General features: G+C 33.2%; 1 protein-coding gene across 1 annotated transcript; it reads right to left on the bottom strand.

Moving 5' to 3' along the window:
- Nucleotides 1-9,671: 9,671 nt before the first annotated feature.
- LOC107912548 (cytochrome P450 CYP82D47) lies at nt 9,672-11,823 on the bottom strand. Its single transcript, XM_016840766.2, has 2 exons — nt 10,757-11,823; nt 9,672-10,631 (listed from the first exon to the last, which is right to left on the bottom strand). The coding sequence occupies exons 1-2, from the start codon at nt 11,714-11,716 to the stop codon at nt 9,999-10,001; spliced, it is 1,593 nt and encodes a 530-aa protein (XP_016696255.2). The 5' UTR covers nt 11,717-11,823; the 3' UTR covers nt 9,672-9,998.
- Nucleotides 11,824-12,186: the final 363 nt, after the last annotated feature.

The raw sequence follows: 12,186 nt of genomic DNA on the forward strand, positions 1-12,186 counted from the left end.
TACTGCACACTAAAGACATTCAGCTGGTGAACAAGATAATTCATCAAGCACTTAAATAGTATTTTCTAACCAAAACTAAGCTCTTTTGGGATAATCCTCAGCTGTAGCTTAAAATTCTTCAGCACCGTACTTACAGATCTTTTCAATAGAAGGCTTACCAACTCTGATAGGTTCTGTACCTTGAGAAATAAAGGGAGCCGATTGAGGAACAGGAAGGGGTGAAGGTTGTTGAGCAACTGGGTTCGTTCGTACAAACTCGGTGAACCACTCATTCATAATTTGAAAGAAGGCCTCTTTAGTCTCTCTTCATCGGCCCTTAGATACGACCTTTGTACCACTCGAAGCTACTCCTTGAACGGAGGCTTGAGCGTTTCTTTCAGCTTCTTCAGAATCAGCTCGGTTGGATGACATTGCTATATGAAAACATGTTTTAAAACGGTTAGGAGATATCACACTATCACAAATTATATAATGGCATCTATAGCTAGACTCGTATATGCTATGTTAGTCTAAAAATTGACTAAACCGTAGCTCTGACACCAATAAATGTAACACCCCTAACCCAAATTCGTCGCTGAAACAGGGTTACAAAGTATTACCAGACTTTATAGATCAACTAATCAGACATTTCATATACTATAACATTCATATCAGAAATGAATAGAAATCAAACATATTGTCCTTTATATGAGCCATTGGGCCCAAAATACACGTTAGAAACAAGTCAGGACTAGATTGGGTAATCAAAGAATTTTTCTGAAAACATGAAAATTTTTCAAAGATGCAGGGGACGCACGCCCGTATGGCCAGGTCGTGTGACTCACACGGTCAAGAGACATGCCCGTGTGTCAGGCAGTGTGGGCATTCGAAATAGGGGCACACGACCGTGTCCCAGCCTGTGTCCATACCCGTGTAACTCTCTAACTTGGGTTACACGGCCAAGTCACGCGCTCATGTGCTAGGCTGTGTTGGCTATACTGACTTATGCAGTTAAAAGATACAGGAGACACACGACCGTGGCACCTGGCTGTGTGTGTCACACGGCTGAGACACGTGCCCATGTCTCTACCCGTGTGGAACAAAATAGGCCATTTTTAAGCCACATTTCTCACCTAATTTGGTACCTACCTAAACACAACAATTTTGCACATCAACAAAACATAATAAAGCATTCAAAACAAGCCAAAATCATGTCTTAAACATGAAATATTACCACATACAACCAATATGCCATTAGGCACCTCAAATAACAATTTAAGAACATGTCAACCAAGCATCTCAAGTTACCTAGATGACCAAATTCATGTATGCATATTTAAACCACATTTTACTTTCTTTCATTCTACCATATCACTCACACGTTAAACATGACAAGTCACTTATATATATACATCAAAATATACCAACACAAGTCATTCAAATGACTTGTCTCAACAAAACATTTATATACCAGCATTGACCAAAATAACCTATATATGCCATTATATTTGATATTGATTTACTAAAAGTACCAAAAGAGCCAATGGATAGTGTGAAATAGCTCCGACCAGCTTCCAACTCGAACAAGCTTTCGAATTACTATAAAACATGGTAATTAACACAGAGTAAGCATTTAAGCTTAGTAAGTTCGTATAGTACAGAATTTAACTTACCATTTAATCACATTTAATGTAAGCATACAAACATATCCAAACCAATTTGGCCAAAAGCCTAAACACATATTCTCAACATGTTAGGCATGTAAATCACATATAAGATCCAACACACATGGATAAATTCATCAAGTAATCATATTTCATGAATTTCATGTATATATCGGTAATAGTTCATATCGAACATAATATAATTTCATAACAAAATTGTGCTCGTTTAACCATTTAGAATATTGTTGGATACACGGGTGGTACACACAGGGTGTACTAAACTGTAATCCGTCAATTCATATTCATATATGCTCATACGAGTTGTAAACGGGAAGCTCTGCCGAGCTGAATATCGGGAAGCTCATGCGAGCTGTATAACAGGAAGCTCATGCGAGTTGTATAACAGAAAGCTCATGCGAGCTAAATAATGGGAAGCTCATGAGAGCTGTGGTGTGTCTGCAACGCATGTAGGACTCCAACCAAATCGATAACCCTAATGACATTGTCATTTGTATCCTATGAATTCTTACGATTCAAATGAGACTCGATAATTGTCAGATATACAATCGGTATTTATTCATGGCAATTTTATAACTCACAAACAATAAATCAATTAAGCACATATTAACGTACAATTTAATTACACGAACTTTCCTTGATAAATGTATGTAGATATGGAGGCAACTAATCTTATATTTTCTCTTTACCTCGATCTAGCCTTGTACGAGGTCTATCTGGATCTATACGAATGAATTTTACTTAATTCAATATAATTCATATTCAATGTAGTCCAGCACATATTTTTGGTAAAATTACTATTTTCCCCTATACTTTTAATTTATTACAATTTAGTCCCTAGGCTCGGAAAATAACTTTCATGCAAATTAATCCTTACTCTAGCCTAGGTGATTTTTATGCCTATTTATAGTAGCCCATATAATTTCATAAAATTCACAAATTTACCACAAATTTATCATCTTTTCAATTTATTCCCTAATTGATAATTTCATCAAAATTCTCTTTACAAAAGTTGTTTATCTAACAATAACCTTTCATTTTCTATCATAAAACTTCATAATTAAAGTATACTCATCAATGGCAAAACCCTAATGCTTTAACGATTTTGCAAATTAATTCTCGAGTTAGCTAGATTAAGCTACTACAATATCGAAAACATAGAAATCATCAAAAACGGGACAAGAATACATACCTAATTGAGCAAAATAAATTTGCTAAAACTCAAACTTCCATGGCTAGGGTTTTCTTTTATTTTTTTTGGTGGATGATGATGAAAATGATAATAGTTTGTTTTATTTTATTTTATTTATCACTTAAATCATTACTTTCCAAAATTACCCTTAATAATTCATTAAAATTCTAATGATGAATAGTCATGCTTAACCACTAAGCATTTTAATGGTCTATTTACCATATAAGGACCTCCAATTTCAAGTTCTTTAGCTATTTAATACCTTTAGCTATTAGAACTCAACTTTTGTACTTAATGCAATTTAGTCCTTTTCATTAAATTAGGTATGTAAACAGTAAAATTTCTTAACGAATTTTTTATCATACAGTAAACCATATAATAATAAAATAAATTTTTCCCTGAATTCGAATTTGTGGTCCCGAAACTAATATTCCGATTTCACTGAAAACGGGTTGTTACATTTTATGTTTTTAAATTACCCTTAATGAAGTCAACTCAAATAACTCATATTTAATAATTTTCTATGAAAGTTAAATTTCTTTTGATTATATAATCTTGAATCTTTCTATCCTAAACTAAAAGGAAAGGAAAAAAAATATTTGTAATTAATTAAATTAATTGCTTTTTTTTGTTTGGGTAAAGAATTGATGAAAAAATTATGCATTTTGTTTGGAATGGAAGATAAAATTAATTAATTGAATTAATTGCAAGGAATTTTCTTTACTTTTAGCTTAGTGTGGAAGATTCAATATCATATAATCAAAAGAAATTTGGGTTTGTAGACAACTATTAAATATAATCATGTTAATTGATAATTTTTTTAAATAATTCTAATACATCAAAATAAATTAAATAAATTGTTGAAAAAATTTTATCCATTGATAATGTTAACCGATTTGCTACTATAATTGTGAAAATTGAACGTTGGTAATGACAACATAGAAAGATTACAAAAAAAAAAGAAGGAAAAAAAACACACAAAATTTACGTAGAAACCCTTTAGGGAAAAATCACTAGCAGAGGAGAAGAAATTCACTAATGTAAAATATATTATACTAATAAATGCTAAATAAATTATACTACTAAATCTTTTAGAAAGAAAATATATTTTGTTTAACTTGACTTGCAAGTAATCTCTTAGAATTTCTATCACATAACTCTAACAATCTCCCTCTTGACATGAATTCTCAACGAAAAAGTACTCCAACTCTTCCATGAAACCCTTAAAGGGTTTATCTTCAACAATGAACACTAACCAAGTTTGTGCATTACTTGGTTATAGGAAGTGACTTAGTCATCATACCTGTAGGATTTCCATTCCATGAATACTAATTTTGCTTACAACAATATCACCACGAGTAATAATATCACGAACAAAATGATACCGAACATTAATGTGTTTTGTTCTCTCATGAAACATTTGATCATCTGTAAAAAGATTACACTTTGACTGTCACAAAATATTGTACTGATTTGAAGGTCTTCATTGAGTTCAGTAAAGAGTCCTTTTAACCAAATAGCTTCTTTGCAAGCCTTAGTAATCGTTATGTACTCAGCTTCAGTGGTAGACAAAATGACAGTAGTTTGCAAAGTGGCTTTCCAACTGATTGCACAACCCCCAATTGTAAAGACATAACTTGTGAGAAATCTTCTTTTATCAAGGTCTCCAGCAAAATCAATATCAATATACCAAATGACTCTATCTCTATTTCTTCCAAACGGTAACCAAACATCAATAGTAGCTTGAAAGTATATCAAAATCCACTAAATTGCTTTCCAGTGTTCTTTACCAAGATTTGCCATGTATCTTCTAACTGCACTGATTTCATATGATAAATCTGGACGTGAATAAATCATAACATACATAAGAGATCCCACTACACTAGAATATGGAACATGTGACATGTAGTCAATCTCATCATCTGATTGTAGAGACAAAACCGATGAAAGTTTGAAATGGGTTGCTAAAGGAGTACTAATAGGCTTAGCACTCTGCATATTGAACCTGCAAATAGCTTTCTCAATGTACCATTTATGACTTAGGTACAATTTACTTACTTTTCTATCTTTGAGAATCTCCATACCAAGTATCTTTTTTGCCGCTCTCAAATCCTTCATCTCAAATTCTTCACTGAGCTAGGCTTTGACCTTTCATATCTTTAATTTATCTTTCGCTGCTATCAAATGTCATCAACATAGATGAGTAGATACAGAAAAGAACCATCACTATTTTTTTTAAATAAACACAACTGTCAAAGCTACTTCTTTTGAAATCATGAGTAATTATAAAAGAATTAAATCTCTTGTACCACTGCCTTGGTGATTGTTTCAAACCATAAAGAGACTTTTTCAGCAAGCAAACATAGTCCTCTTTTTTTGAGACTATAAATCCCTTCGATTGTCGCATGCAAATGTCCTCAAGTTCTCCATGCAAGAATATTATTTTTACATCTACCTGTTTGAGCTCTAAATCATATATGGCAACAATACCAAGCAAGGCTCGAACCGAAATATGCTTCACAACTGGAGAAAACACATATGTGAAGTCCACACCTGGAATCTGACTATAACCCTTTGCAATAAGTCTTGTTTTATATTTGGGTTCTTCAACTCCTGGAGTCCTTTCTTTCCTCTTGAACACCCATTTACAACGAACATCATTCTTACCTTTAGGAAGCTTTACAAGATCCCATGTTCTGTTCTTGTAAAGTGATTCCATATCTTCTTATATGGCAAACACCCACTTTTCTGAGTCTTCACAGCTAACTGCCTTGAAATAAGTTAATGAATTTTGATTTGCATCTATATCTTCAGCCACATTTAAAACATAAGCAACTAGATCAACCTCGACATACCTCTTTGGAGGTTTAATTTCTCTTCTAGTTTTGTTTTTGGCAATAGAATATTTTGGTGAACAAACAACTCTATTTTGAATTTCTGTACTAACTTAAGGAGTCGACTCTGTTGTAAATACCGGTTCAATCTAAAGCTCCACCTGCTTTTGTTGTTCTTTATTTAAAGATTCTTTAAGAGATAAGTAAGACAGTATAATAGTTTTATAAAAAAAATAACATCTTTGCTAATTACAACTTTTTTATTTTTAGGACAACATAGCTTACACCCTTTTACACCAACCTTATAACCAGGAAAAATACATTTAAATGATCTCGATTCCAACTTTCCATTATCAGCATGAGCATACGCAGGACACTCAAAAATCTTTAAATTAGAATAATTAGGAAGATTACCAAACCATACCTCTTATGGAGTCTTTTTCTCAATGTCAAATGATGGATATCAGTTAATAAAAAAAACATGCAGTAGAGGCTACTTCAGCCTAAAACGACTTCAGTAAATTAGCATTTGACAACATACATCGAACATTCTCCATGATCATTTTGTTCATTCATTCTGCAACGCTGTTTTGCTGTGGAGTATGACGATCTGTAAAGTGTTTCACGATCCCTTTTAATTTGTACAATTCGTTAAGCTCATTAGGACAAAACTCCAAGCTATTATATATGTTGAGGTGTTTTATCTATTTTCCTATTTATTTCTCAAGCATAGTTTTTCAAGGCTTGAATGCAAAAAACACATCGCTTTTCTGCTTTAGGAAGAACACTTAAACTTTTTCGAAAAAATCATCAAGAAGTATTAGCATATAATTAGCTTCACCTCTTGAAGGCACTCTGGATGATCCCCAAAGATCAGAATGAATATAATCCAACGATTCCTTCATATAACTTGAGTTTTTAATTTCCCTGCCCATGAAGAAGTCCTCTTTTATCAATTTTTCCATGTCATTCTCACTCATATGCCCTAAACGCATATGCCAAATTCTAGTAACATCATAATCTGACAATGAAGAGAAAGCGACAGTTGCATCATCAGTAATAGTAGAACCCTACAAAACATATAACTTGGCAATTTTTCTCTGCCCCTTCATCACAACGAGGGAACTCTTGCTAATTTTTAGAACCTCACTTTTAGCTGTCTATTTGTGTCATTTTGAATCAAAAGTATTTAACGAAATCAAATTCCTCTTCAATTATGGTATATGACGTATGCCACAAGTGTTCTAACGACTCTATTGAACATCTTGATTCTGATTGTGCCAACACCTGCGATTTTACATGAAACATTATTTCCCATCAAAATAACACATTTAGACACTATTTTATAAGTTGTAAATCAATCCCGATTGGGGCTCATATAGAAGGTGCAACCAGAATAAAAAATCCACTCCCCGCTCACTTTAGAATTGTTGGTAGAAGCAACTAGGAGTCCACCATCACTGTAGTCTTCTACAACATCAGTTTCACTAGATTTTTCTGGTTGTTTTCCCTTTTGATTCGTAGCCTCCCTTTTAATCTTGTTCTACAACTTATAACACTCATATTTAATGTGCCCTTTCTTCTTGTAGAAGTTACAGGTTTTATCTCTGTTTAAAGATCTTGATCTACCCTTAGATTTACTGCGAGGATTTCGATCTTTTGTCCTGCCATGATCATCATTGGTATCTCATTCTTGTCTCTCACGAATAGTGAGACCCTCTCTTTGAAAGTCAGATCTAATCATAAGATGTTTCATCTTGTCATACGAGGTCAAAAAAGCATAGACCTCATCAACTGTAAGAGATTTGCGGTTATACAAAACCGTGTCTCTAAAGGTTGAATAAGACGGGGGAAACGAATAAAGTAGAATAAACTCTAGATCTTCTTTATCATACTGAACCTCCATGCCCTCCAAGTTCAAGAGAATTTCTTTAAACACAATTAAGTGTTCGTACACAGACACATCTTCCTCCAAACGATGAATATAAAAATGCTACTTCATATCTAACTTACTGGTCAGGGTTTTCGACATGAATAGTTGCTGCTGTTTCGCCCATAATACAGCGACAATATTCTCCTTCATCATATCCTGCAAAAATTCGTTAGAAAAATGAAAGTATAATTGCATCAAAGCTTTTTGATCTTTACGCTTATGTTCTTCCATCGTCAACGTCGAAGGCATCTTATATATCCCTAGCAGGGCATCCTCCAAATCTATTTGCGCAAGAATTGCCTGCATCTTTATCTGCCACAACGCGAATCTAGAGTTGCGATCCAACAACGAAATTTCATACTTCAGTGATGTCATTATCGTGATTGAGATAAACAACTCGGAAAACTCTGATACCAATTTGTGAAAATTGAACGTCAATAATGTCAATATATAAAAATCGCAAAGAAAAAAAAGGAAAAGAAATAGAACACAGATTTTACGTGGAAACCTTTTCGGGAAAAACCACGGACAAAGGAGAAGAAAATTTACTAATGTCGAATTCGAATAGTACAAGAGGAGTTTTGATTACATCTATTTATAGATTGAAAAAGCCTAATTCTAATCAATATAAAATATATTATGCTAATAAATGTTAAATATATTATACTACTAAATCTTCTAGAAAGAAAATATATTTTGTTTAACTTAGCTTGCAAGCAATCTCTTAGATTTTGTTTAACTTGACTTGCAAGCAATCTCTTAAAATTTGGGTTACACAACTCTAAGAATAATTTTGAATCTTAATATTTAAAAATTTATATTTCAAAACCTAAATTTAGAATTTTCAGTTATGGGATGAATAAGTACAATTTAATAAATTGTGTGTATTATTTTAATTTCTACCCCCTTTTCACTTTAATTCTTGAGTTTTTTTTACACCAATCAATACTTAAAAAAGATAGTTGTTGGGTGACCAAAATGAAAGTGACCTAAAAGTTGGGTGACCAAAATAAAAGTGCAAACATAATGTGACATGTACAATTACTCGCTGTTAAAAATTTAACACTTGAGTGACTAAAATAAAAACATCCTGGTGAACAAAAGTAGATTGTTGATTTTAATTCGGGATCCGTATATTGTTTGACACTGCATTGGTGGTAGTTGATGTAATAATATTGGTGATGATTCTTAAATTTTTTACCCAATTAATTGAGTTTTATCTTTTGAAGTCTATTTTAGTAATTGTGTCAATTACTCATTAGGTCACTTAAATTATGATTTTGTGGAGTTTAGTCTTCGATGTTATTAATTTAGTTTTAATTTTAGAAAAATAAAAATAAAAACTCTAAGATTTTAAAAGAAAATTTACATTTGATCAAAAAAAGGTGGCAAGAGGTTATAATAATTTTAAAATTATTATAATCTAAGTAAATAAAAACTCTAAGACATTTTTTTACCTAAGTAATTTCAAAAATAATCTAAGTAAATATAATATTTTTTATTAATTAATCTCCATCTTGTAGTGTACGTTATAATAATTTTAAAATTATTCCATATATTAAAAGTAAAATCTTTTAAAAAGCAAATTAAATTTATTATGTCAAACTATAATAATTAAATTTTCTTTAAGGGATGAAGTTGGAAAATTAGAGATGGACCAAATTAGTTTTACAAGGTGGTTAATATATATGGAGGTGTTTAAATTTAGTAATTTGTAGTAATTTAGACTAAATTAATATTTTTTGGGTCACTAAAAATTTAATTGGATACGTTTTTATTTTATAAGGGTTTAATTAAATTTTTTACTTTTATTGAGAACTTTTTTAACTCTTTAACCTTAAATAAATGAGATATGGAACGATTTTAAACTTTTATGAGAGTAAAAAAAAAAAACTCTCTCATACATGGTAATAATTATAATTAATATTTAATTATATTAAATAAATTAAATTATATTTATTTTTAAGTTCTTCAATTTTTTTTTATTTTACACCGGGGTAATGTGTCATTTTATTATTAACTAATAGTGTATGAGATTTATACACCGGTGGTGCATCAAATATTAATCCATATTTTATAATCTAAGTTGTTTTATATTTTCTACCTTAAAACTTTAATTCTTTCGCAAATAAATATTTGAAAATTGATAAATTTTACATTTATATAAGAAATTTATTTCACATAAATTAGGTTTATATTATAGTTATAAGTAGATATACGATAAAGTTGGATTTACATAGCAAATAATATTTGTTTCCCCAAACCCGAACCTAAACCAAGTCAATGGATTGCTCGGCTCTGATTTATTTTCTCTCTATATCTAAGTATTAGGGTTTAGGATTTTATATATTGTATTTATTTATTTGCATGTACTGCATCTAGAGGTGATAAAGATGAGGAGGAAGGCGAGGCGTGAGGACAAGCTCAAGAGGAGTGGCTTTAGGCATGGTTGCACTTGCACCTTGGGCTTCAGTCATATCAACGGGAGCATGTAAGGGTGTAGTTAAGTCAAACCCTTGAAGCAACCGAGCCATTGTCAAATGTACAGCCTGCAACGTCCACTTAATTCCCGGGCATGATCGTCTACCAGAACCAAATGGAGTCAGCTCAAAGTTCCGTCCCAAAACATCCACGTTTCGATGGCTCGTGAGAAATCTTTCCGGCTCAAACTCCTCGGGGTTCGACCAAACCCGTGGGTCTCGGTGCAACTTCCAGGCATTCACAAATAAACGAGTGCCCCGTGGAATGTGGTAGCCGCTGACACAACAATCTTCCCTGAGGACATGAGGCATTAACATTGGCACTGGTGGATAGAGACGAAATGTTTCCTTAATAATGGCTTGGAGATAGTTTAATTTCTCCATATCAGAGTCTTCTGCCCATCTGTCTCGACCGATTTTGAGGTCTAGCTCTTGTTGAGCACGCTTCAAAGCTTGCCTATTGTTCATCAAGTTGGACAATATCCATGTCATTGCAATGGCCGTGGTGTCAATCCCTGCTATGATTAACATCTAGATACTACATAAAAGAATAAACCCAGCTTAGGATCATTGAACTATGGTCCAAACATGGATGCATTAATAATGGTTAAACCATCAACAAATGAAGATTCCACAGTGTAAAAACATATATATACCGTTATCGTTGCCTTGATAATCTTCTCGCCTGCATGACCGGACATGGCATGACCATCCTTTATCGTAGAGAGCATCACGTCGATGAAATCTTGGTTGCTGTTGTTTTCTTCTGTTTTAAGCTTCTTTAGTTTGTGTTCATCGACCCAAGTTTCGATAAGCGACTCCATCTCCTTTGAAATACGCTTCATGGATTTCACTTGGTTGCTCCATTTATCCATCCATTTTAGAAACGGAAACACTTCTGAAACTGCAGTAGTGGCTAAAACTGACGCAAATTCTTTAATCAACTTGATGAGACGCTTTGCTTCTTCATGGACTTCGCCATCAGCACCCGTGAAATATCTCTTCCCAGCAATCATTCTCACCATCATGTTTAGAACCAAAACTTCAAGCCTCGGACCGACCGAGATATTCTGGTTTAGAACCTGCTCATTTTTCTTGCAAAACAAGTACAAATTTTTAATAAATGCATTCACCTCCGAGACCCGTACCTGCTTTAATAACGCTAATCTATGGACCGAGAAGAGTTCAACCACGGCTAGCTTACGAATCTCAAGCCAATACGCTCCGTAAGAAGCAAACCCGAAGCCTGCATGGTCGTAAGCCAGGAATGTCCCTGCATTCGATCTTGGCCGATCCGCAAAGACCTTATCATTAATGGTGAAACAGTCTTTGACAGCTTCCGGGCTGCTGACGACACAGGTGTGGGATCTACCGAGCCGGATTGTGAAGACGGGTCCATATTTATCCGCCAAGGCCGCAAGGGTTCGAGCACCTGTTTGTTGGGCACGAAGCAGGTGAAGGTGGCCTATGAAAGGTAAGGCACCAGAGGGTTGTCGGACAAGTAATTTGCCCTCCGTCTTGTGGCTACAAATAGTCCACCATAGATTGTACAATATGAACAATCCTAAAGAGCCTACAACAATTGCTGGGAGACCAGAGGCTAAATCCATGATCATTGAAGAAGACTGAATTACCCTGACTTGTTGCTCTTTTAATAAAGAAATAGTGTTGAATAGGCAAGGCACTAATTTGTAAGACCAACACAAATTTGTTTTTGTTTTTCTGATTTATAAAAGTATACCAAGCTTCAATATATAGGGAATCTAAAATGAGGGGTTTTACCAACCAACTGCCTGCTGTAAATTATATTTACCAAAAACAGGTAATTAATGTCTTCTTCTTTTTCTTTTCTTTTTTTATCAAAGTAGTGCTTTTATTCCATTACTAATCACCTACCCTTATTATAAAACCCATCAACTAACTAAATCATGTGGCATTTTTAATTAAATAAACTTTAATAAAAATATTTTAGAGTTTCTTCATTTAAAAAAATTATGAAAAGGATGGTATAGTTTAAATTTATTTATATATTATTTTTACATAATATATATTATCATTTATTATATGCAAATGTCACTTTTGTTAG

This window comes from Gossypium hirsutum, chromosome D11 (genome assembly GCF_007990345.1).
Source record: "Gossypium hirsutum isolate 1008001.06 chromosome D11, Gossypium_hirsutum_v2.1, whole genome shotgun sequence".
Taxonomy (NCBI): Eukaryota; Viridiplantae; Streptophyta; class Magnoliopsida; order Malvales; family Malvaceae; genus Gossypium; species Gossypium hirsutum.